The sequence below is a fragment of the Styela clava genome, chromosome 6, assembly GCF_964204865.1.
Source record: "Styela clava chromosome 6, kaStyClav1.hap1.2, whole genome shotgun sequence".
In the NCBI taxonomy this organism is placed as follows: Eukaryota; Metazoa; Chordata; class Ascidiacea; order Stolidobranchia; family Styelidae; genus Styela; species Styela clava.
In genome coordinates this window covers 10,404,862-10,432,174 of record NC_135255.1, presented here as the reverse complement: position 1 = coordinate 10,432,174, position 27,313 = coordinate 10,404,862, and the positions used below count along the sequence as shown (strand labels likewise).

Sequence of the window (27,313 nt, the reverse complement as noted above, 5' to 3'; positions counted from 1 at the left end):
TGTCTTCTCTTTCTCCCTCGTTCACCCCAAGAATATATTTGGTCGTTCAGCTAGGTTGAAAGAAAGCTAGTTCTCATATCACAATGTAGAAATTCGAATCAAAATTTCGATATGTAAAAGCACCCCTTTGTGGCATCGGTCGTGTTATTCTGTGCGTTATCATCGTAGCGCATTAAACATCGCCAGACCTTTTTCGTCTTTACTATATGTGTTATTTTTTTGGTTATCGCTAATACTGATAAATGCGAATTTGTAATTATTATTGATTGCAATTCAGTACGGCGTATTTCCTTCCCTCCATTCATGACTCAATCACTTTTATTATACAAATCACAGCGCATTGAAAAGAAAATTAAAATTTATTAACAATAATTTACAACGAGGTACAGACAAGAATTAACCGACGTATTTCGCTAACAGGTTAATTAAAATGATAAAAGCAGGAATTTTTATTTTATTTTTGCGCCTATCATATTTTCCAATTTCTAATTTTGCATAAAGCGCGCCCATACCGTTTTTTTTTTTATAAATTTAGAATTGTCGAACCAGATAAGTATGACTGGTAAACATTGTATTCTATAGGAATTTTGGGGACTGGGAGAAATCTTATTTCGACCACGTAGAAATACCATTATTGCCCATTTATTCAAGTGGGCAGTATCAGTGTTTTATTCCAAAGCTGAGTTACGTGAATATTCTACACTGATTATTCAAGAGATTACTAATTTGCGGAGTTTTTAATTATTATTATTTAACGCGGACACGATATAAAATTGAAAGCATAAAAAAGTCAAATATCATCTTCAAAAATATCGCATTCTGGGGTGAGTAATACTGTTCGCTTAAAATTGGAACCTTAATTTACAAACTGTGATACAAATCCTACGAAAAAGATAAAAACCAACATAAAATTAATTTGCGTGCACTCCTTAATAGTTGTCTTTGACATCGTCGCCGATGTCAAATCAATTTTCTGTCTAAAAAATAAAAACCAAACTACGATATCCGCCGTTGCATGAGAATTAATACTTACTGATGAATAAAGAATGCTTCAATATATATAGTTTATTAGCATTAATTGGGATGTCAAGCCACCGAAAGGATCGCGGTGACAAAAATATTTACTGCGGCCTTGGATTATGACAAAATTATAAAATAAAAAACGCCGCATTGTTATGAAGTTTTCAATCTTCAAGCAAATTCCGAAAAAAAAATTTGTCACAGCGATCGTTCGGCGGCCGACATTCCAATTACGGTTGTTTGAAATGACAATACTCATTATTCAGTGTTGTGTTCGTTGGAAATATTCGAATAATTCGACTAATAAAATATTTGCCCCTAACTAATCACGGCGCATGTTAATAATATTCATTGAATGGCAATTACAAATCAACTTGTTAAACATTAAATTCCAAGTACTAGTTTCACATTTAATGCAATTGATCGGCGCTACAGGTGAGCGTGTTTTTGTACTTATATATAAACGATTTTGACGCTACTGACATCCGTGAGTTATACTTCTCTCCCAAATTTCACGACTTCTAATGTTTTATTTTCAACTGCGATCTTAAGATCGATAAGTAATAAAGAATAAAACAGCAATGCACCCAATATAAAAGCCAACCAAGGTGAATTGGACTCGGACAGTGAATATCACAAGTGTACGTCTTCCTATACTGTAATATAAATTCAAATTAATACACGCTAAGCTAAAATCCGAGATGCAAAAACTCGAAAATACTTCGTCGAGGTTATTTTGCCTTTGTGATGTCACGACAGTCCTGCGGCAACAATGATAATTCATTATGACGATGCAATTGCACAAATGTGCATGTCATACTAAATCTTCATTTTTATGGGTTTCGGAATTCTTAAAATAAAATCTGAGTTAACAGACAGGTGCGCAGCATTACATAAATACCTAATTTATAAAAAACTCAAAATCGCCAAAAATGTCTTACGCAATTCGGTTATTAGCGTGACGAAATGTTCTGCCGAGACACTTTTTTAATCAAATTATGGTAGTTTCTGCAAACGTGTTGTTTCGTGGTTAGATAGAGCAAGTTAGGATAATTCACCTTCACAATCCGCGTCGCGTTTACAACTTTGTGTAATGAATACACTGAAACTTTCGGCAGCAATATAAAGAAATGGTTACATAGGGAAATCCAACGCACAATTAATTTATTTTTTTATTTCAGTGCCGAGTGGGGCACGTGAAACAAGTGGGACACGTGGGTTAAGTGTGACATGTAGGACACATGGTACAAGTGTGACACGTGGTACAAGTGGGTTGGGTGTGACATGTGGCACAAGTGGGACACCTTGTACAAGTGGTACACGTGGGACAAGTGGTGGGACACGTGATACACGTGGGTTAAGTGTGACATGTGGTACAAGTCGGACACGGCATTTTGGAGACACCCACCTGTGAACTGATTGAACTTTCCGCTACCCCACAAGTATGCCTTTGAAAATTGCACTGTGCGTGGCTCTAATCGGCATCAGTGAAAAGTGGACTTCTTCATGAATAGACGGAATATTATCATGTTTAACCGTCACATTTCCATAATAAATTTGATTAAGGTAGTTTTATCACAAGGTGTTTCATTGCCTATCGCGAATGCACCCCCTTAAAACCCAGAATCGAATGCTCTATGTTGCGCAACTATTCAAATTCTTGGCAGTGTATTCAAATGCAAGTTGCTATGGTAAAATACTGATATGTTTTTGTTCACCGCCGACTATACATAGATTTTACACTATGACACCTTTATAACGGATACGTATATTCATATGACGCCGATTTTTAAAATTCATTTCCATGTATTTGAGCACCGCGATCTTATTCAGCTTCGGTAAAATACTTGGTAGACACGCGGTGTCTTCATTCAGTTATTATATCAACATATAAAAAAAAGAAACAATGGCGTTGCAGTAGTGAACCCGTTACGAATCCGATCAACTGAGAATTGTTCTAATATCCAATTTCACTGAAATTTATGTGACGATAGAAACGAAACATTCAGGTAAATTTGTTGTTATCCATAGAATAAAAAAGAGTAGCTCATATTTTGGCCCCGTTTACAGCTAAACAACGCGAACCGTATGTTCAGTGAAGAGAGAAAATAACGCTGTGTGTACGTTTTGCATTATTACTTATCGATTTTAATCGGTAAATATGTTGATAGGTATTTGTCTGTCTGTCTGTCTGTCTGTATGTCTGTTAGATGCACGCGATATCTCACAAAAGCGAAATTGAATCTGCTCTATATTTTGCATTCGCGGTGCATTCATCATATCTCGGACCAGAAGCCTATTGATTTTGGGCGAATTATGTCGTATAGTTAGCCAGTTATTAATTAATTAGTGACGGGACACAAGGTGTCACTATGGAGTAAAAGCGCTGTTTTGGGATCCCCTAACTTTCGATCGATAAGTCTTCGGTCTCTGACCGATATTCTCGTTTACTCTCTTGAGGCTCTTGAAGCTGTTTTTTGTATTTATTTTATTTTGTAACATAACGCTTTTCACTGCGGGTCTTCACTGATTCGGGAGTCGTCAACAAGTTTTATTGATCTTTGGGTGGCTCGACATAATATTGCACTTAATAATCACAGGGGTGGGGTATTGATTAATATATAAGATTTTAATGCATGCTTTTTTGCGATGACGAACTTCAGCGGTTTTTTTGCAACCGAGCCATTGTTATTTCTCTTTGCTGTGGATTTTGTAGCGTATATAAAAAATTGGCAACCGCAATCACGAACATAGACTAAATTACAAAACTTTTATACTGTCTGCGATCGTATTTTTCAAATCACCAATAATAAAAATGTAGGGAAAAAAAACTTAGACACAATTTAAAGGATTACAAATATAAATTCCATAAAGTGGTAAATCCCTTTTCTTTGTAACGTCATATACATATTCATCAATGCATTGATATTAAAGTTTTATCGAGAGTCGGCGAATAATGTCTTGCTGAGAACATGGGGCTTTGATCGCTAATATCTGAAAAATGAGTGAGGTAAATCGACTTTTTTTAATAAAGTTGGCAGATAACTTGATTCACACTCATTAAATTAAAGCTCAGTACAACAATATGAAAACAAAAAAACAGAGTAAAACCAAATGATTAGATGACGATGAATGTATTCCATCACAGAAAGCCAAGTAACTCGAGGAAATTGAAATAGAAAAACAGTACGCTTTCGAAATAAAAGAATCAAAACAATAGCCGGAATAGGTGGTAATATAGGCGGAAGCAATCAAATGGAAATTGAATATAGCATCAGTGTGTCATTCAAATTTCAATACAATTCTGTCAATCAAGTTTATAGTGGTAGAAAGGCTGACATTATGGATAACTGTCTCTTATTAGAAGGATAAGAGTTACATATCTATCTCGGTTGAGAGCAAAGGGAATAGCCTTTCTTTCGGTTATCATTCCATGTTGGGTATGGAATTAGCTAGCAGGTCATTTGTCAGATGCACGGAATTGGTGATAGAGGAAGCCGTAACCTACGAGAGATTACGTGAACCACCATACGGCGAGGAGTCGAACCCCCTTGCACATAATCATCTCCCACGCAGGGGCGGACACCCGGGGGTTTGGGCGAAGGGGGGCGGTCGCCCCCTGACCCCCAAATAATAATAATAATAATAATCGCCATGGTACTTTAGTTTAGTAATATTTTTATTTTGACGCAAGAAGTCGCAACCGCGAGTTACGTTGCACACAATTAAATTAATTTATAAGGACATTTTAGAATCTCGTGGCTGTCATGGATTGAATATTTTACGCGACAGAAAAATCATTATACGCTTAAATAGGCGGCTCTTTTAACGAACGCGTAATCGCGGTGCTTGTTGCAGACGGCAATGGGAAGTTCCGACTTTGGCGCGGTGTTTTTCGGTAGGATATCCTAGTTTGCCCCCCCCCCCCCAAAAAAAAAAGAATTATGGAAAGTGTCCGCCCCTACTCCCGCGGGATTCGAAACTGGGTACCGCGCAGGGTAATCAGGTGTGCGATGGCGAGCGTCTTCCTAACGCTTAGCACAATGTGGCACACGGCCACTGTTTGTCGTCCATGGACTTCGTATTAACAAAAGTTTATAAAAACGACGAATTGTTGGTAAGGAAAATATATATACTTCTTATATATAAAATAGTTAAGATGAAGACAATGATCATTGATTCACGTAGGTTCAAAATTGTGATGAGGTTGAATGATATTACAGAAAGCTTCGAGGTGGGCGAAAAAGTTTTGTGAATTTAGCACCAGATGTTTTACCAATAGTGATTTTTGCAAAAATGTTTTTAAGCTGGTACTGTGTATATATTATACTACAAACCACATTCTCGTGAAATTACACTCAGTATTCATATACAAAACCTAATATTGCAAAAAGTATTTTTCTAGATTGTAAAAATGCAAAAACGACTATTACGAGAGAGTAGGGATTTTCGAAGTCATATTTCGATTTACTTATTAATTTTGGGCGCGATATTAATACACCCCCGTATACGTATTATTCGGAATGATTTTGTATTGTTGGAATAATTACTGGCACACGCGTTGTAGAATTGTTTGCGTCTCACTAACTGTTGCTCTTTTGTGTCGTCCGGCACTTTTAGTTTTTTAAGTATTGTTGACCTCTGACATGGGAAAACTACGGCACGCGAGACAAATCCGGCCCGTTGAGTAATTCAATCTGCTCGCCTAATGCTGCCGCAACAAAACTAGAACCAAATTTTTCATGTTTTGGCTAAAAAAAAATAGCTGAAGTGATTTGTTGAGATTGCGATTAAATTTAGTCTTGGCAAGAGGTTTATTGTTTCCCATTTTTTGCTTTTGTAACAATGTAAATTTTGTTCATAAAATGTAACTTTTTACGTCACACTTACTTGGCCCGCCAGTCCAGATTGACCAAATTTTTGGCCCCTGATCTAAAAACCTTTCTCATCCCTGGTTTAACTTCTGGCAATACCGATTATTGATAACATAATACGTCAATTTAACATTGTGTTGATTGATAGTTATTCTTTCCTCAGCGCAATAAATATAATAAACGATGTGTCTTTTCGGATGTTGCGGTAAGAAAAATGAAGCTGTGGCTCCTAAAAGTAAAGTCGAGCAACGCGCCAGCGACAACGAATCAGGAAATGAGACAGAAGCGGCAACAAATGGATTAAAGATGAATTTGTGAAAGAAAATGATCCCATTAGCGTAAAACATGATTCAACCAAGAACCATTTTTGGAAAATAGAAAGAACAACTACCCTAGACGAGCCAAGTTGGAAATTTGGCTTGCCTTCTGCAGATGGACAACTACTCTACGTAATCTACAGTTTGGACGTAACTGATAATACAGTCAAAATGAAAAAAATGGTAAAGAGCGAAGTCATAAAAGCAAGGTATACTTGCTTTCCAATATAAAAGCCATCTTTTCAGTATATTAAATTCTTAATTCACCTGAAGGTACGCCCGTCCGATGCCCACCAATTTTCGATCCCAAGGTTTAAATCTTGAGTCAAGTACGAGTCTCAACAATTTTATTCCAATGCCCAAAGCTAGGCGAGCGACTACACTGTTTGATCACTTAGTCACAAGCCAAATGAGTGCTGTTGTTTCGAGTATACTACATAAACACCAAGTAAAATGTGTTAATGAAGTCACATATTTCCAAAATAAAACAGGAATCGATTAGTAAATTTGTCAACATTTGTGAATCAATTAGCCATATTTCGAGTTATTGCTATAGCAAGGTAGTGATTTTTTTTTTTGTTATTTTATAAATCCAGCACGGCCTTCTCGATGACCGTTCAATATCATCGACCGTCGGCCCTTGATGCAATCCTGCCACTTTCCGTCTCAGAAGCAAAATCATATTTTGATACAAAATAAAATGGAATACGGAAGTCATTAGCAAAGCCAGAAAACTTAAATTGGAAATGACTTTGGACGAAGTGCTTAGTAACATGGACATTATTGACACTGTTATCGAATTTGTTTTGTTTACGGGCAGAAATGTTTAGAAATAATTACTTATTGTAATTGATTCAATTGTATCATTATATATTCGTAAATATTGTATTATATGTTATTTTAGTATTTTTGAATTTGAATTGATCAAAGGTGCAAAAGACCACTGAAGTTGTAAGCACCATAAAACATATAACAACAACAACAACAATTTTCAATTGTCAAGACGAAAAAACAAATTGCGAAACCCTGCTCTACATCGTTGAAGTCAGAGGCAAACTGTTGGCCTCCGCGCATTTTTAGTAATCATTTTTAGCAATAAATTTTTAACTATGGGCAGTGGCTGTTGGCAGTCTGTAGCAAGATGATTAAATCGCTCAGAATAGTATTGCTACCTCACCCCTGCATTATACGTTTGCAGATCCACTTAGACAATCATTTATCAATATCGGTGGATTCTTGTGATAAAATATTATGTTTCTTTTTCAGTTTCCCGTCATTGTATAGCGCACAAATAAATCATGGTACCGAATCCAAGAAATGGTTATCTTCTGGTCCTGTCGATAAATATCCTGTCCAACAAGTACAAACCAGTGCGACACAGAATTGGAAAATCACACCCAGTACCGGCCACATTCTTCAATTTTCGTCCGGCAGGTGTCACATCACTAAAGATCTAGTTTTTGGAGATTCCAGCAATGCGGCGTAAGATATTTATAATTGTTGTGGTTAGTGACTATATTATATATATATAATAGTACACGAAGTCACCAGTATTTTTGTGTCGAAACAGAAAATTCATATATAACCAATCTGGATCAGGAGTTACAATCCAATGCACTGACAACAGCAAATACATTCATGGTCCTGAACATGACGGGGATTTGGAGTTGAATACAGCGAAATCTGGAGCTACTGTTTGGGAGTTTCCTGTAACAGACGCTGCATTTAATGTTGTTGGAACAACCAATATAATATGGCTTTCCGGAATTCCTTATCACGGCGAGAAAGTGTAGACTCTAATCTAGAGTACATGAATAGGAATTGATGCTTAAAGTTATAGGAATTAATTAAAAAAGAATTGTTTTAAAATAATTGTTTTAGATCAAGTTTTTTTGCCTGTTTTGTTTAAAATAGCTGTATTATTTCATATTTTTGTATCAAATAGGTTAACTAAAACGAGAAAAATGGATATAAAATATTGCCAATTGCTTCTTATTCGCAATAAACCTCTCGAAATGCCACACATATCGATAACTTGCCAATACACGCCTTCTCAAGCCTCAGTGCAATGCGTCCGCAATCGTGGTTGGCGGAGGAAGATGCAACCGACAAGACATTAACAAGAAGTCCAACAATCCCTCACATTGTCACTTTCCTCATGGGAATCGAACAAGGGCCGGATAAACCATTATTCAAGATAGGCTACAGCCTAGGGGCCCCAACCTCGACAATCAATTTTAAACTATTATTCATTTTATATCGTTTTAAATTGTAAAGGCTTGTTCTATAATAATGTCAGTTAAACTTTATAGATCTCATATTTTTTCATTCAGGGTAATAATTTCATATTTTTACCGATTTAAGATTAAAAATTGGAATGAAGTCGAATAAATGAATTTGTATAACTTTGAAAATCTCAATCCCTTCAACCTTAAAAATAATGTATGCTTACAAAAATTCTTTTCGTAAAAATATTGCTTCGACCAACTTAAGATTTGCTACATACGAAAGGCTGAAAACCGAAAACAAAAAACGTGTGTAGTGATATTTCTTTAATTTAGGTTAATTTATTGTAGTGCTCGATGCAGAGATGTCCAGTCTGAATTGAATTTTCGAATAGTTCGACCTTCGAATATCGTTTTTTGTGTTTATACGAATACCGAATATGGCGCACATATCCTAGTGCCGCGGTCCACGTTTTGATTTAAAACATTGTACAATTATTTCATTTTTTATCGCAATCAAAGGCAGCCGTGTGCGACGGGACAATAAATTACAGTCGACATGAAAGGATTTCAATTGGCTCCGACTGAAAGTGTTTATAACAACGTAAGGATGTTTTTGAATGAAAATATTTTATTTGGAGCGTATAAAATTGCTCCTAAATATTATTTAGTATCTATCGCGGATTTTATCGTTATACCGGCGTCTTTTATGACAATATCGTTCAGTTTAAGTTGACGGTATTAATTTATAACCAAAAATAAAATCATAACTGCCGACATGAAATATTAAAATCCGCGCCGACTCGAAAATTAAAACACGATTTCCTTTCTAAATCCTCCAACATTAATCGAGTTCACTCGTTTGATTATGACGATGATCGCGCAATAACATTTGCGTTTTCTGAATCGTGAAAAGGTTTCGTGAGCAAATTTAAAAATGAAAGCCCGAAATCCAGTGAGGAGACGCGTAATAGTTGAAACAAAAGATATTGAAATGAAAAAAAAATAAAAAGAATTAAAAGCAAAATAAAGTGAGGAAGTAATAAAGTAAATTCTAATTTTGAATTTCACGTGCGTGTGCTCATTTTCGTACATTGCATTCTCTTTTAGCTGCCAAACGCCTCCTCTCACTTTCTGCGACCGCCGTCCTCCCACTATCCACCATCTCCGCTTAGCCTAGTTGGCCAACGCCGAATGAAAACAAATATACCGTAAGTAGTTTTTATTCGTTGTTCATATGATTTTTTCTTCCCATGTGTACCTTTTCTATTCACTATATGCAGTAATCTAATTTCAACATGTATTTTTTATGGGTTTTAATCATTATTACAATGAATACAAACATTATGTCCGAGTTTTGTGGCAGCTTGGAACGGATTAGGGCATTTACAAGTTATATTTATAGAGTTTCTACTGTGTTTCTCAAACTGCGTTCGGTGAAACACTGCTGTTACTCGAGTTTCTTCGGAGTGTTCCGCGGGACAGGAATAGGTCGCCATTGCACTCTGAGTCGTCTCCAAACTGGCGACAAACAGGCAGGCAGGCCTTGCTATCTAAACAGGCTGAGAGACCCCGTGTCAGTTTGTAGAGCATGGCCTTTTCGTTAACGGTTCAATATCATTGACGGACGGTCTAATGTTTAATTGTCAAATTTAGACTAAATTTTTGGAAACCACCCTTCTTAATGGATTGTTAACTTAAAACTGTAAGCCTCGAAAGACTCTGTAAAAACCCGGTTTTGCAAGTTGATGCAGAAAGTGAATACATTACACCTTTTTTCATTATCAGTTCCACCATCTTGTATCTTGGTGTTCCGCGAGACGAAAAAACAAATAGGTATCAACCAAAAGCAGTTCTACACAAATATAAAGTTTTTTGCCAAATGGTTTTTGTAATCTGTCAAACATCATAGATTATTTTCATTTCAACTATAGCACCGGCAACTATTCCGATCTGTTCATTGTTGCGTATCTGGTTATTGGACACGTTTAGTGGACATAACGATCGTTTTGTTGTTATGTTGTTCTTGTTCTTCTTTGACACTTTTTGGACATCTAGTGGAAATATTAAAAAACCGCTTTTCTCTTTGATCACTGGACCAATTGCTTTGAAATTTGTAGTGGTTAAAGATGAAATTTTTCTCCAGAAGGCTATTACTTTTATTCATTTTAAATATTTCTGTTAGCTCTGTGAGATTTGTTTTTGTTGCTATGACGTCATTGAACGTTCTGCGGACATCGGACGCCATTTTGTGTCCTACTGAACTGCTTCGCTTGGTGTGAATATATTTGTAGACTGTGATCTGACGGTACGGTAAACCGTATTGTATTGCGAACAGACGTATCCATATATTTGGGCGTAGCTCTCTTGTTTCATTGCGACATCATTTTCATTGCGTTGTTCAGTCTTTGAACTGCCACGGGCACCGGTACGTTTGCATTCGTTTTAATTTTCATATTACATGTCCCCCAACAAGTTCAGTACCTGGTTAAATTTAAAATTCTCAACGAAATCTTAGTCGAGGCTAGCTAGGCTGTCACCCACATGATGGTTGTTGGGCCTTGGTACCTTATCATGTTATCGAGAAACGACACCCAAAGTTTGTAGGGGAGAGTGGGGCACAGTGGCCCTCATTTTTTCTTTGGCGATTTTCGAACTATTTACTACGCTATTTCAACTTCTAAAGCATATGACTACATTGTAAGAGAAACGAACTTTTTATTTCCTACCAAAGAATTTGCTCAATGGGAATATTTTTCCTGTGAGCCAGTTTTTTTTAAAAAAAAATTTTGTCCCACTGTGCCCCGACGTCGGTATACAGTGGGACGGTGGTTGGGTCACAGTGGGACACTGTGAAGGAAATAATTTATAAAGAACAAAACACCATCAGGAAAGAAATTTCGCTAAAATATCGAGCCCTTATTCGTCCTTCAAACCTACTGGATATTCCATTGTGTGAGATCTTCACTAAATCGGTAGTGTCTGGAAGCTCTTGCCGTGCCGCCAACTTTAACTGGAGCTTCAAGGCGACAGACTACATCTTCTTCATCCAGCCCGAATGTGCTTTCTTCATCTTCGGGGAAAACAAAAGCGGAATTTGTTGCTTTCGACGGGATTCTTTGCATAAATATAACTTCAAATTCCTTCTCGTCGTCGTCCTTGTCAAGAATTTTACCGACGTAATGCAACGCGTTTTCACCACGCCTTCTACTGAATTTAATAATGGCAAAATCCCCCACAGCTGCCACCCGGTCTACACTATCGTCTACACGGGAATCAACTTCACTTTCCAGATCGCTATCGTCATTCAAGGGGACAGATGATTCATCACTGCTCGTTTCAGCAGGTGCCGCAGCCTTCTTTCGCTTGGGGTTCTTCTTAGAGCTTTTGATTTTGGATTGTGAGTTAGTCAATTTAGCTGTTAAAGCCTCTTTCACCGGCGTATCCGTGAGAACAAGCGTCTTTGAGCTCTTTCTCCCACACTTTTTTCTTCGCGGACAGGCTTTGTTGAACGGTCTGACATCTTCTGGTGAGAAATGTGCAGTAGTGCCGGAGGTCCCAGGCAAAGAGCTTACATCGGCGTTGCTTGGCGCAGCCTGACACTCTTCGCTATCATCTTCTTTTGGTTCTGGGCGATCTGTAACAAAGGAAGACAAGAACTCATGGTCGCCAAATATATCTCGATCAAACGGAAATATTCCAGACACCCGAAATCCCGACTGAATATTTTCAGGCGTGAACGCACGAATGTATGCTGTTTTAGCAACTCCGGCGATATCGTATATCGTAAGAGTTTTGCCTGCATGTTCTGGAAGAGTTAGCCACGCACCAACGGCGTTATTGTAGTAATGTTTCAGCGGCCCGTATACTGACCTGTCCAGAGGCTGTAGTTTGTGACTACAGTGGGGTGGAAATGTGAGGAGAACCAGACCATTTTCCTTTGCGTAATTGAGAGAATCAATCGTGATGTGACTCTTGTGGTTGTTCATTAATAATAGTGCGGGAGTTGAAGGTGTGCAGTTTGCATGTTTTACGAAATGTTTCATCCATGAAAGAAAGATTTCTGAATTTATCCAACCAGATTTGTTTGCAAACCCAGCTGCACCAAGTGGCGCACCTCTCAGCATATGTTCTCTGAAGTTGACTCTAGGAAAAATGAAGCACGGAGGTATGGAGTTTCCTAGTGCATTGACTGCTCCTATCATTGTCACAAGAAGTCCCCTTTCGGCCGAAGTAATCTTTCCCACTTGCTTTATACCTGTTTCGGCAATGATCTTGGACGGCACTTGAACGGTAGTTAACCCGGTTTCGTCCATGTTATATATGGAATTTGGCTCAAACTTGTTACGCTTCATTACGGAATCAAGGTTATCAAAGAATTCGCCAACATTTTTCCTGTTGAAACTGGTAGCTCTCGACAAACTTGTGGCTTCTGGTTTGCGCAGAGAGAGTCTAGAATGACACTGCATGAATCCGTACAGCCAGTCGCTTCCTGCCCTACTGTTCTCAACCCATGACCGCGGAATGTTTGTTCCATTTTTAACTGCCATTTTATACGCTAGCTCTCGAACCTCGTCTTTTCGAAGCCCGTAGTGGTGTCTGGATGCCTGTAGCAGATAACTCGAAAGCTCACCTTCTTCCTCATCCGAAAATATTCTTCTTACCGTGTAGTTAGGACGAAAATACTCGAGGCTATCTGAGGGCGCTGAGTCGGACACAGAACTTTCTGACATAAACTTCAGTTTTTTGACGTACCTTGATAGGGTTGTTTTGGGAATGGCATTTTCTCTTGCAGTTGTACGCAGTTTTTTGCCTTCATGAATCACCTGCTCCGCTGCTCTCTTCATTACCAATGGATCGATCTGTCCTATGGAGGTTTTTCTTTTACTTTTACGTGGCATTTTGCTAGTTGTTTATTTAAATCAATTAGCATTGCTCTGAAATAGGAAGATAATCCAACATTGCAACTAGCAAGCAGGAGCGGGGACAGAAGGTAGGCTACTCTAGGTCCCTCAAACCCTACAGAGCTGTGGAGGGGTTCAGTGGGACACGTCCCAGTGTGTACTCGTGGTTGATGTCCCACTGTGCCCAAGCCCACCATTTTGGGATAATTGACCCTCTCACGACAAGTAGGCTAGAGTGCCGATCTATCTTATACCCCGTCATAAGCCACTGTGGGGCACCTACCTGGCATGCCAATATGGGCGACAAAAGTCATGCGGGCTGCAGTTTAGAAGAAAAAACTCCGGCAATTTATTTTTACTTTGGCCACCTAAAAACAACGAAAGTCTCCTAACTTTTTCCAATACGACCTACCGGCGCAAATAAATTTCCTAGAGAACAGGCTTGACCGTGACTTTTTTCAGTTTGGTCACGTGCCCGGTACGACCACCGGTGTCGCTAGTGAGTGGATTGGACCACTGTGCCCCATGGGCCACCGTGCCCCACTCTCCCCTAATATATATTTGAAAAAATCGGGTAATTTATTTATGGCACTACTATTATTGGCGGTGAGTATCGTATAATTTTGCAGAATTATATAACTAAAATATCTTAATAGTGATAAATAATTATTAGAGATTGTATACGAGAGCCATCAGAAGCTAGCCATAAGGCTTCCGACAGAGGTACTGTGTCCCAGTAAACATGTCATACAAGCAAAAAGTGCGCTTCAGCAAAAAGTAAGTAAGTGTTTCACAGTTCCACGCAACATATGCAAATTTGTATTCTACGCCAATTTCATTTAGAACATAAACTAAAAAAAACATAACGTTTGTGCAAAGCGTCCTAGTTTTCTTAAAACCTTGAAAAGTTATTTTTTTATTTTCGTAGTAGAGGTAATTAACAAAAATTATGGGTTCTGTTTTTCGTGTTACCCGATGCCATACCTGTGGCTGTGGATCTTTATGGGGTACAAACTACCTGATTGCGCGCGACCCACATAAGGACATGATATTTTCTGTTGTACTTTTTTATAAAAAATGAGTGTCCAAAAAATAAATAACAAGCACATGCAGAATATAGTCAACGATTGAAATATCAATGCCATTCAATTTCTGCGACTGAACATTTCTACAACTTAAAAATTTTATTTAATTTGTGGAAAGTGACAAAATGTGACACAAATACATTTGATTTAGTCTGTAGCAAGATGATTAAATAGCTTAGAATAGTCTTGCCACATCATCCTTGCATCATAAGTTTGTAGATCCACTCGGACAATCATTTATCAATATCGGTGGATTCATGTGATAAAGTCTTATGTTTCTTTTCAGTTTTCCGTCTTTGTATAGCGCACAAATAAAACATGGTACCGAATCCAAGAAATGGTTATCTTCTGATCCTGCCAATAACTATTCTGTTCAACAAGTAGAAACCAGGGCAACACAGAATTGGTTTGTCACACCCAGTACCAACCACATTTTTTCAATTTCCGTCCGGCAGATGTCACATAACTAAATATTAGTGTTTAGAGATTCCAGCAATGCGGCGTAAGATATTTATAATTGTTTTGGTTAGTGACTATATTATATACAATAGCAAACAAAGTAACCAGTATTTTTGTGTCGGAACAGATCAGGTTATTTGTAAACTTAAACTTTACATTCTTGCCATTCGTAAATGTAATTATTGTACTCAGCAAGTTTTTGCCACAACGATAATCAATCCCAGAGTTATCCATGACAGCGCTAATTTATTCTAACGTTTGTTCATTCTATTTACGCATGACTGAAGGTATTTTTACAATAGGTAATATAACACGTTATTATATTGCATAGTCGGTGGTACTTTCCATGAAGTTAAGATATACCTCAATTATACCCATTCACTTCATTTTTCGTAAACACTTGACGATAAGAGTTTTGAATTTTTAGAACATGTATTGAATTTTTTTCCTCGGTTGGATAATTGGATAAGAGACTCTCAAAGTAAAATTTCAAAACTGTAATTTTTGAATCAAATTCAATTCACCTATTTTATATATACAGTCGTTATTTCCATGAACGGTAATATTATTAAGTATTAACAAAAGTATTACTTTTTTTTTCAAGTAGATATTTTCTGTTTGAAGTAGTCAATTTAAAATAATCATGGAATGGTTCAGCAAGAGATTAGGCAGGATAACTAACAAATCCGTGACTTCTAACAAAGGAAATGATCAAGGCTGCAGTGAAAGCGAGGAACAATCAGGATTCGAGATTAGCGACAAAAACTACAACAAATGGATCCGAGATAAATTTGTAAAAAAACATGGTCATATTAGAGTCAAGAATGATTCAATTAAAAATCATTTTTGGAAAATAGATCGAACATCTTCACAAAAGGAGCCGATTTGGACATTTGCCTCGCCTTCTGCAGATGGATTACTCTATGTAACCTACAACATGAATGAAAGCAATAATGAAGTCACAATGGAATACCCGATGGAAAAGCAAAGCGAAAAGAGAATGTAAATATTCGTTGTTCTGTGATAGAAAAACAGAATATTATTCATTTACCTATATGAGTTTTGTAAATAAATACAAAAGTAACACTAATGACTGCATTTTCACATTTAAAACGATCACCAATTTTCAAAACGATTCGATTTTTTAAATGTAGTTTTTACATGGAGATAATTTGCATAGAATTGTTTTTTGTTTTACAGCAATTTCACTATGTTACTGCAAGCTGGTGGAAGAAAGTTGTTTCGGGCTGAATCCGAAAGTCTTCGATACTAATCAATCCAATCCTATGTTTTCTTTTTCAGATTGGCGTCATCGTATAGCGCACAAATAAAACATGGTACCGAATCGAAGAAATGGTTATCTTCTGGTCCTGTCAATAACTATCCTGTTCAACAAGTACAGACCAGTGCGACACAGTATTGGACAATCACACCCAGTACCGGCCACATATTTCAATTTTCGTCCGGCAATTGTCACATCACTAAAGAACTAGTTTTTGGAGATTCCAGCAATGCGGCGTAAGACTTTTATAATTGTTGTGGCTAGTAACTATATTTTTTATAATAGCAAACGAAGTAACCAGTATTTTTGTGTCGAAACAGAAAATTCAAACATACTTCATCGGGATCAGGAGTTACAATCCAGTGCACTGACAACAGCAAATACATTCATGGTCCACAAGATGACGGGGATTTGGAATTGAATACAACGGAATCTGAAGCTACCGTTTGGGAGTTTCCTATAATAGACGCTGAATTTATTGTTTGTGGAACAACCATTCTTCTTTCCGAAATACCCATCGAGAAGAGTGAAACAGCATAAACTTTGCGCAGCTGGAATGCGCTAAGAGAGCTAATTAAAAAAGCTAATTAATAACACAATCCTATTCAACAAACCTTGTATCCATAAAGTCTTGAAATTTTTTAAAATTGCAAAGGAATTCATCGATACCATATATTGTTCAGGCCCTCACAAATGTATCAAATGAAGTAAAAATACTTGAAGAACATTTGATTGAAAACAACAATCCTGGTTGATATATATTGAGAACTGATTTCATAACAAAATTGCTGCATGTGCTATGTATATTCACGTTAGAAAATTAGATAGTTTTTGAGCATTTGGCGTGAAGAATCGATAAACGTTGTTTATATCCAGTTTCGAAATTAGGGAGAAATAATTAATTTTTGCCAAAATTATGGACTGCAGAATACAAACTAGTGCCAAAACCGTTTAGCTTCAAAATCAAATCATCATCACTTTTTGCAACATGGTTGCGATATATGTGGTATATATATATATTTCTTCAGAATGAAAACTGAGTTGCAGCAATCAGAAGTAATATGTATGCAAAGAGGTACCAAATCGTAAATATTCTATAAACTTGAATGTAACAGCATCAGCTTTTTCAGCATTAGGTAACGACGACAAAACGCCTCGGATTGTTGTTGCTTTCTTTGGAGCATGAACGAGCAGTTAATGAGCCATGCACTCAAGTACAACTCGATATGGTTTATTTGCTTCTTATATGGAGAGAAACTTTTAATAGTTTGACGAATCAGCAGTAGTAGAGTAGTAGATAGCTAAGGATTTAACGTTTAAGAATAAATCAGAAGACAAATATATATGCATACATATCAATGATCAGCTTCGTTATAGAACATGATATTTGATCAGCATTGTTTTTGCGGGCTTGGATTGAAATCTTGAGCCAATTTGTAAATTAAACTGAAATAAAATATGCTTGCATTTTTTAAATGTTATATAATATATACAGAATGTTGTTGTCACAACAAATTTCGAACTGCTGCACTGGAAAATTCTACCTTTGTTAATTCCGTTTACGCATGGCTAAAGGTATCTAGATGATTTACAACACTTGCCACATTATTACATTAAATAGTCAAAGGTACTTCCCATAATGTTGTGGTATAAATTCCACACATACTAATTTTGTACATGAAGTGAATATATATGATGAATTGAATTGTTTCGCTAAATAATTGCTGCTGTTCAAAATTGCTTATCATCACAACCACTGCGTCAATTGCTTGAAGATGGAAGCATGTGCTATTGATTAACCTGTTTTATAAGCTATTATTTTTTTCAGAGAGTTGCGACTATCTGGAGCGTGGTTCTCAGATGAAGCGACTTTAGGCGTTAGATTCATTCACAATATGATGGTACGATTTTCAATTTAATCCCCAATCTTTGGCACTTCAAAATGAAACGGCCTTAGTTAGGCCTGAGCTAAGGCAGGGGGTCCAAGGTTGAAAGGCCGCAAAAAAATTGTGTGGTCTCGCGTGCCGCAGTCGGAGAAAACCCAAAAGTGATCAAAACATCGCGAGTTTACTCGCGTTAGTCACGCAAACCTGGCGTAGAATATTAACGTATAAATGTATCTTTTTAGACTCGTTATTCAGTTTTTGGAAACACAAAGATGTCAAGCACTTCGTGACAAGTCGCCCATCTGTTCCTCGTGGACTGATTGTTCGACGTTCCATGGAAATATGTCGAAAAATTTGTCCAGCCACATGCTTCCGCTTATCTTTGAACGCAAGTGAGTATATTGGCCTATCAACAACAATTTAATACAATAATTTTCTTTATCCTTATTCGACGACGCTCGTAGTTTACCTATTCAGTGGCAACTTGTTATGCTGGTAAATAGTAAACAAATTTATGAAAAGTAAATTACTTTCAACCAAATCAAAACATGAAATTACTGAAACAATTACGTTTGTTCAGAAGTGAGAGAGCAATGCTCAAACATACGGATACGAAGGTCCCGCGCGAATCGATACCGCCTCAGCTGATCAGGTCGGAAGGGAAAACGCGATGAAGTTAAAGCAACTCCTAATTTCACTAAAAAGTGTTGCCAAAAGGATTCATATATCATATGTACACTTTTGTGTAACAAAATCGTTACACAGGTACAGGGAAATCCAGAGTATATTCTTTCTTTGGAACATATATATAAAAAGTACTTTAAATTGGCATCCGAATAAATTCAGCAAAAACACGAACGAGCGCAGCAAGCGGCAATGTCGATATCGAACTATTACGCTCTGATAACAAAAAATAAACACGTGACATCTGCGGCGTAGCCAGAAACGCTCTTTGCTGGAGGCGTGGAGACACCTAAAGCCAATAGATCACATGCCAAAGAGCACACAGTTAAGCATTAACAGCGAATGCCCATCACGGCGCCCCAGAAGTATGTGTACCAATAAGGGAGTAACTGAATTTGTTTGCCCATTTTTCATAACGCTGTGTAAAAAGACTGAAATCTATGGGTATATTTACTTGGCTAACACACAGTCCTAAAATAAGGAAGACCTGAATAAGATTATGGCCTTAACCCGGTACACATACTACAAGAGTACCCTCAGGACAGCATTCACACTTCACATGACTTGGAACTCCGTGAACTTACTGCCCCCACTCCAAATTCTGAAACAGAATAAAACTTCAATGCAGGCAAATACTCAAATTTGTATTTGAAAATACAATGTATAGACATATTAGAGTTGAGCCTTGTTCGCCATTTCACGCGCACGAACTTTTTCTTGCTTTGCAATAGCAGCCATTGATTTGCTGCCCATAACTTGACCACCCCAGTGTTTTCGGATCTAAAAATGGAAAAAATTTTTGGAAAAAATATAGACCAGAACAATACAACCGCTGTAAGGTACTTGTTTCGTTCACTCAGTTGTGATAGGTTTTTAAAATGGAGAAATCAGAACCGCAATCTGTTTCGAATGTGGTTAATCGGAGGAATTAGTTAAAAGCAAAAAATATTTAGTTGTATAGATGTTCACAAAATCAAAAACTTGAATGAAACAACGCTCTTGAATTTAGATTAAAAGCGGATCAGAGTAAGATATCAAGCTCAGAAAGTGTCAATAGGTTTCATTCAACTTAAACTCAGCTGAAGAAATTCTTTCATCATAGCTGGCTGAAGGTACAAATAGAAAATCTCATGTTTTGCTTTAGGTCATAAATCCATAATATTCCACCAAAAATACTCCGTACTGGACATACAGTATGCCAAATTGGCAATTCATGTTTTCTCAGATGTATTTTACTGTTCTAACTTAACTCCTACACACTACTGATGATGACAAGAATACCCTGTGGCAATCTAGGCGTTAAGATATAGTTCAACTGCATGAAATTCTTTATAATAACCCTAATACTGACCTCTTCGAAACGATCGTTGTAGTTGGTCCTCACTGTATCGATGAGCTTACTCAATCCAGATTTGTCCTCGCTGTAAAGAAAAAAAGTTCCATTCAGATGGTGTATGTATTTTACAACGTACGGTTAACAGGCATTCACATAGTGGCCAGGATAATACATTCACCTCAATTTCAAAACGATTCGCTACTAAACAACATGTTGTACATGAACATCAGACCATATTCTATCAGTCCTCAGAGATCTTGGTGGGGAATCAACATGAAATATTCTGCTAGCAAATATTTCTGTCATCACTGGACTGAGAATATGAGAGTGTCGCCACAACAGCATTTTGCTGAAATTGCCTTTACGAAGAAATATATATTAAAGTAATACTTGGACAAACTTCACTAAACAAGGTTTGTGAGATTGTTTTTGTTGTAAATGCTAATGGATGGATGATGGGAGCTTAATTTAAACCATAGACACACAAAAGTAGGTATCAGAACAGAATTGTTTCAAAAGTAATCTACTTTTAGCATTTCAAATGATTGATTCAGACTAATTGAGGCTGTTACATTTTACTCGGGAATATACAAGCAAAATTCGCTATCAACTTTTATTTGCGAAATTGAATGCTATGCTACAAACAACTGGAATATGGACATCCATGATAGCAACATCCCAATAGCCCAACAAGGAATATTCTACTATCCTTGCACGGGACGTCACCGATGATGAAGAATGCAATCGAATATTGAACACAGACGAATTAGTTCATGATTATAAGGCTTGCTCACATATCTAAATAATAGCGCCACAAAACGGAAGTTATTCCAAATATTATTTTACTTGTTAACATCTGTGATAGCGACACAAGTGCATGTTTTACGATGAACCAACCGTCCGAGTCTTGCTTTCCCCTTCACAATGCAATATGGAACATTCATCTTACGGCAGAGAGCGGGCAGGAAAATGACAATCTGAAACAAAACAAGTTATCAGTACAATAAAACACATTTCACGATTGTAAAATAGCGAGTACTCTTGACTGAGCTTATTAACAATGCATTCTGAAACTTTTGAATCCCAAAAACGCATGTGATTTGTGCAAAAAAGGGGGGTGCAATGATCTTACAAACTTGGACTATTCCTGTGCTAAGCCAGATATTTGAATCTATTAGATCTTTGTCAAAATATCGTTTTCCTCCTAAATACCATAGAATACGTAAATTAAATAAAAAAGGGATTTTCCTCCACAATAAACCTATTTATTTTTAGTGAAAATATTTTCCAGTCATATTCCAGAATGAAATTTTTGATAAGCCACAAATGGATCAACAGATTATTGAATCCACGTGTCCATACCTCAATGGGTTCCACATCATGTGCGATAACAACAAGTTGAGCCTTCTTTCTTTCAATCAAGTTTGTTACAGTAGCCACACCACTAGCCACAACATGTGGACGGCGAGTGGGTGTATCTGGCTTTCCTGCAGCTCTGGAAAGTACATTTTTAGAATATAATATACATGCAAATTTCTTTAGTTTAAATTAAACATAATTGTGAAACCTACAGCCCACGTGTTCACTTTATGACATGCCATAATCACATTTTGGTTTTGGTATAAAAAAACACTGCGACAGATATTGAAAGTTTATTGACAAAAAGGGTACTGAAAGGATTGTAAGCAATTATCAGGTTATGTAAACTGTAAACAATGATGTCAAAATTATCATATAATTCAATCATGAACCATCACCACATCAATAATACCCCCGATACTAGTGAAAAGATAAATCTACAAAATAATTAAACAAATTATTAAGTTATTTGATACCTTTCCTCTGCACGTTTCCTGAGACGTTCCTTCTTATCGTGCTTTGTTTCGGGTCTGTACTTGTTTGCCAGACGGAAGAATGCTGTTGCTGTGTTCAATATTGAAAATTGCTGCTATTTGTTTTACCAAATGCCAGAAAGGCAATCAGGCCAACAAAAAAGCAACTCATGGTATATGCTAATTAGCATACACCATGAAAACTTGCACCATTATTAAGAGGGTACAAGGGACATCATTATTAATAAAACAGACCTGAGTGAATACAAAAACACATTAGAAACAAGAAAAATATATGGTAATAAAAACCTTAACATGAACAATTGAGGCGGATAACTATAACTTCGGTTGTAGAAATAATTTTTTTTTTACAGGTGTTGGGAGTACAGAAAAGCTCATTACTTATCTAATCTTTCGGCTCTTGAGTATACAAAAGCAATTGTCATTGGAAATACCGATCTTGATAAACAAAGCCAAATACTCCTTGGCTATATGTTCATCATTAAGAAAAGATTTTTTTATAACTCACCAGTCTGTCTATCGAGAGCTTGAGAGAATTGATTGATCGCAGGTGGAATTTTCAATCTTCTTTGCAGAACAATTTTTTGGCGCTGTAGTCTGATGTACTTCGGCCATCTTACGAATCTTGTAAGATCCCTTTTAGGCTGAATATCTTGACCTATAAAATAAAAATTGGATTTCACATAAATTTCCAGATGAAACTTCTGATTTAAAGAGCAAAAAAATCAAGTACAACTATCAGTAAGGAAAATGTCTTATTATTTACGATGCAAGACTGCACTTTAGCCCACATTCGAAGTTAGCTTTGAAAAAAATCAACTTTCTGTGGTTGGTGCAGCGAGGAGGTTTTAGAGGTTGAAACATATAAAATGGTCTTGATATAAAATAGACGATAGGTCAGGTATTGCTAATTGAAAACCGCTTGAAATAGATGAATTGTAAGCAATAGAACAGTAGAAAACAGTGTGAAACTGTGCATGTTTTGCCTTGTTTCACAATGTAAGCAAGACTGTCATGGTTTTAATGAATTGAACGGAAAAACTCTTAAAAGCGACATCAGCTATAACATTACCTATTGAAAAGTTCTTTGGTCTCTTCTCGAATAAAGGATTTGTAACTTTCTTTGCAGCAGCTTTTCTAGCTAGATGCGGTGCCGGGGCGACACGCCTTCCACGAGATTTGCGTCCTTTTGGCTAAATAAAGGTGAGCATTTATAAAACAAACTGTACATTGAATAAGCTCAAGTAGGGTGGTGTAGCCAGTCTGCAGAGGATTTCATTCAAACCGCTATAAAACAAAAACCAATATTTCTATCCTATTAATTTTTTCACCGTAGTGCATTGGCACTTATTCTGCACGCTAAACTTCGAATCAACTTTCTACGACAAGGGGTTAAAGCTATACAAGCCACCCAAGTATGACACATGGAAGACGTATTCACGAATGAACGACCACAGATTTCATGCGTGAAAAAATTGGGCTTCTAATTGCATTTCTGACCATCATATATTTTAAGGAAACTGTTATTTCGAACAAAACTCGTCAAATTATAAACAAAGCACCGCATCACAGCAATCAAACAGAAAAAACACGGTGGTCGCAAATTGGTCAACTAAGATATTATCGACGTATTGGAAATGAGCACCCCCATATTCCCCCTCCTTTAAATGTAGAAACGCGAAACTTTAAAGATGGTTAAAAAAAACACAACTCTACCCACCTGCCAAGTTTCATCTTTTTATCGCTTATATTTCTATGGATTTTCAAGCTTTCCTACAGGGACAATAGGTAGTTGGGAACATGAAAAAATGGTGCATTTTCTTCTTCGACCGGGTTTTCGGTCGCAACTTCGTTGTTTGTGGCCGCATTTAAGTGTAATTTCGCAGAGCTACAAGGGATAAGTGGACGATAACGTGTGAGTAATATCGCCGCAATTCGCTAAATTTTTCGCCATTTTTAAATAGATGAAGTTGATGGCCGCAAAGTGGCTAAGCCACCCTAGTTAGAGGTTTTGGCTGATGAAAAATGAAGACATTAGGTATAAATTATGCGACCATTCCCTATTTTTCATGGAATGTAGGGGGAATATTCAAATTATAATATGCAGACCAGTGCATTAATAACTGTAGCTGCGCGAGTAAATTTTAAAAAAAAGTTTGCTTTTGCAACCAGTAAGAAAGTATGACATAAGTCTGATTTAGTGAGAGCATCAATCAATACAGCAAAACGATAAGCTGTTACTCTACTCAACTACAGCCTTGTGTCATCGACTACACAATACTGCAAAAGGTTCGAGAAACGAAGGACATTCTTAAAATCAAGAAAACTGTGCCGTACTAAATGTTAGTTTTACTCGATGTTTTAGGCTCGATACGAAAGGTTTGCGAAATTCATTAACAATATTAGACACTGAAGGGAATGTTGTTGTATTAAATACCAAATGGGAGATGCATATGAGCACGATTAAATAAGGTAAAAAATCAGTACAAACCATTCCGACAGTCTTCTCGAATAAAAAGACTGTGACATGTTTCGTGACGGATGAGTGGGTTTCTGAACAGCGCCATCTTCTGACAAAATGTCACTTTACGAAACTGATAGATGTTTTCCGAGCATCAATTTCCTTGTTTATTTTCCAGAAAAATGACCAATCAGCAAAAAGTTAACAATTACGTAACAATTGTAATATTTTGCAGCCGCTCAGACACTCAATTTGGACAGATGGGCCTATTTCCCAGTTTTGGCGGTTTGGCGTGTTTCTTGTCAGTTTTCAATTGTGTGCTCCAAAAATAAGATGTAAATAAATAATTTTAATTGTTATTATATCGTTCGATAAAGTTTAGTTGCAATGATCAAAATTAGTCCTGGAAAAGATGCGATGGACTAGGCTAAAATAGAATAGGCTAGTAGTGCCTGTAAGCGACACGTGGTTACATATTTTAATGAAAATAATAGGAATGAGACGTGTCCAACATTACAAAGATTCGACGAATCTCGAACCGAATCTTCCAAGTCCGCGACATCACAATAGAATAGCAGTAAAACACGATTTTGACCATTCTACATCAATGTACGCTCACAAACATACGTCGTAGCTCATATTTTTTGCCTAATGGTTCCGGAGGTAGCTGTTGAATCATCTTAGAAATATATCTTTTCTTTTTAGTGACCATAATACAAACGTAAACGTGGGTCAATGTGCGGCTATTTAAAAATTCTTACATGTCAATATGAAAAATAAAAAAGCTTTTGACTACAATGCTTCTACATAATTCCAGCCGCAAACTTACCATGTCGCGTGCGCAAATGGTAGAGAGATGCCACTCGTCAGTACAATGTGGTACATCTGCTTGCAATTTAGTAGATCATGTAAAAGTTCTAAAACTCTCCATGCTTTCCATTGCTCCCTTTTTAGAGAAAAAATGTACGTAATAAATTCGATAAGATATATAGATAAAATTTCCCCTTGGGTTGATCCAGACCCAGAGCATGTTTCATTTTTACGCGAATCGAAAACTCAAAAATACATATACTGTATTTTATTATTCACATGTATACCAATAGAAGAATAGATAGTTTTGAGGCGACTGGTGGCGACATCATTGTTATAAGCGATCAATAGTTTTCAACATGCGATATATTTTCTGAATATCTGTCGTCGTTTTTATCAAGAGTGTTTATAATACACACGAGGGATATTCTCACAGATCTAACCTTGAATTTTAACGAGTCAGGGAATGTACTGAGATTTATAGAGGTAAAAGTGCATACATAGGCGAAAATTAGGAAAAACCAAATTTATTATAGACTCGGTAAAAATGACGTGGACTCGAAATCGAATCCGAGTCCAAAAACTGCGTGGATTCGACTCGAATTCGAGTCCGGATCCGAATCTCGGCCCATCCCTAGAAAATAATGGTTTTGAGCATGTAAATCAGTTTGTAGCCTAAGTGTCAACTCTCCAAAAAACTTGCAAAATGAGCATCCTAAATTTTGCCACAGTAAAGTCTAAGGAGAATTTTTCTGGGGTGAAGCGTCGGAGAAACATCCATCGGAGGTTGTTTTCAATTGTAGCGACTAGCAGCTTTCTTTTTTATCTGACGCAAAGTGCTCATATGTATGCTGTTAGGTGAAGAATCGTTTTCTTCACAGCTAATGGACCAATTGAATTCAGATTTTCATTGAGATGTGAAAAGAAGATTTTCTCTCGTCTTTATGTGACCCGATATTACACCCGAAGTATGTATATGAACACTTTTTACATTCATTTTTTACACTTACATAGTAACTCTTGATAATTTCATGTTCCGATTTTCGATAAGAAGCCACCATTCACAGCCTAAGCAATATATGTACAGGAATCAAATGAATTTGGAAACTTGATGGTTGTGTTATTGTATATCAATATTGGTTATAAAAAATTCAAATAGCTGCAATTCAATGATCTGTTGACTATATTAAATATATTTTTTTAATTCAAGTATCCAAAAGATTTGTTAGCTAACATTATATAATAATGACTAACGTATATTTGCTTTGTAATATAATATATATATGTGGTGTTTCAATATTGTGAATAATGTTTGCCTGTTCCAGAGTGCTCATCCTGATAGAAACTTCCCTTAGGAGTCGGTCGGCCTCTTTGACCGACCCTAAAAACTCGCTGCCCCTGAGTTTATATTTTATAATTTATTGTGTTTGTTTAATACAATGTGTAGGCTACTTTAACGATATTTGGAAATTAAATACCGGAGCTGCGTTTGGTCATCACACCTTTGTGTCGAGATCCACTGACAATCAGCAAAAAGTTATCAGTGACGTCACCTCCCAAAGTTATTCAGCATCTCAGGCAGTGAAAAATAGTTTTCAGATATGATTCTGAACATTGACTCATTTATAGATTTGAAGATGCGAACCGATTTGCCCGAATACTCAAAATAGACATCAAAATTTTCATTATTAAAATAATTTTCTAGATTCAAAAGCCGATAAAACACACCGGTATAATGTAGATTGATCTCAAGCTGTTTTTCAAATTAGTTTATGTGACGTGCACTCAAAAATCCCGGTCCGTTATATCAACATCATAGGCCAATTAAATCGTTTTTCCAAGTATTTAGAGTTATTGAGTAACTTTGTCTGGAGTTTTTTTATAGGACGTTTTCACACTTTTGATCCGGACAAGGCGCCGTAGAAGCAGCCATTGATGATAAGTAAAGAGGTATTTTTTTGGAAGTGACAGAGTCTTCCCGGTTCCTCATTTCTTCCACATTTCTCAATTTGCATACTGACTGATTTAGTGTACATAGGGTTCAAAGTGTTTCGAAGATCGGCGATAAATTAGTTTTAGCTTGACAATCCAAATATTCTGATTTAATGTGATATGAT

At 36.8% G+C, this 27,313-nt stretch overlaps 2 protein-coding genes and 1 non-coding gene across 5 annotated transcripts; 1 reads left to right on the top strand and 2 right to left on the bottom strand.

Moving 5' to 3' along the window:
• The first annotated feature begins 6,047 nt into the window (after positions 1–6,047).
• On the top strand, positions 6,048–17,936 carry LOC120331317 (uncharacterized). 3 transcript variants are annotated; one of them, XR_013476851.1, is made up of 3 exons: positions 6,048–6,420; positions 6,808–7,693; positions 16,487–16,606. XR_013476851.1 is itself a non-coding variant. In XM_078114078.1 (3 exons), the coding sequence occupies exons 1-3, from the start codon at positions 15,528–15,530 to the stop codon at positions 16,704–16,706; spliced, it is 795 nt and encodes a 264-aa protein (XP_077970204.1). In that variant the 5' UTR covers positions 15,492–15,527; the 3' UTR covers positions 16,707–17,936. The 3 variants fall into 3 exon arrangements, 1 of the variants encoding a protein (XP_077970204.1); XR_013476850.1 differs by lacking the exon at positions 16,487–16,606 and adding an exon at positions 7,782–9,777; XM_078114078.1 differs by lacking the exons at positions 6,048–6,420; positions 6,808–7,693 and adding exons at positions 15,492–15,886; positions 16,187–16,402 and having other exon boundaries at positions 16,487–17,936.
• Positions 17,937–19,359: 1,423 nt separating this feature from the next.
• LOC120330916 (large ribosomal subunit protein eL8-like) lies at positions 19,360–24,471 on the bottom strand. The gene is made up of 8 exons (XM_039397907.2): positions 24,417–24,471; positions 22,998–23,118; positions 22,434–22,583; positions 21,908–21,995; positions 21,435–21,567; positions 20,919–21,049; positions 20,088–20,157; positions 19,360–19,516 (listed from the first exon to the last, which is right to left on the bottom strand). The coding sequence occupies exons 1-8, from the start codon at positions 24,417–24,419 to the stop codon at positions 19,409–19,411; spliced, it is 804 nt and encodes a 267-aa protein (XP_039253841.1). The 5' UTR covers positions 24,420–24,471; the 3' UTR covers positions 19,360–19,408.
• On the bottom strand, positions 20,317–20,386 carry LOC120332093 (small nucleolar RNA SNORD24). The gene has a single exon (XR_005568050.1). It is a non-coding gene; the product is annotated as a small nucleolar RNA SNORD24 (small nucleolar RNA).
• Positions 24,472–27,313: the final 2,842 nt, after the last annotated feature.

Coding starts and splice junctions, on each gene's coding strand:
- LOC120331317 (XM_078114078.1), top strand. CDS start 15,528: ATGGAATGGTTCAGCAAGAGATTAGGCAGGATAACTAACAAATCCGTG. Junction 15,887..16,186: donor AAGCAAAGCGAAAAGAGAAT/GTAAATATTCGT, acceptor TTTCTTTTTCAG/ATTGGCGTCATCGTATAGCG. Junction 16,403..16,486: donor GGAGATTCCAGCAATGCGGC/GTAAGACTTTTA, acceptor GTGTCGAAACAG/AAAATTCAAACATACTTCAT.
- LOC120330916 (XM_039397907.2), bottom strand. Junction 22,584..22,997: donor ACCAAAGAACTTTTCAATAG/GTAATGTTATAG, acceptor TTTATTTTATAG/GTCAAGATATTCAGCCTAAA. Junction 19,517..20,087: donor ACAACGATCGTTTCGAAGAG/GTCAGTATTAGG, acceptor TTCCATTTTTAG/ATCCGAAAACACTGGGGTGG.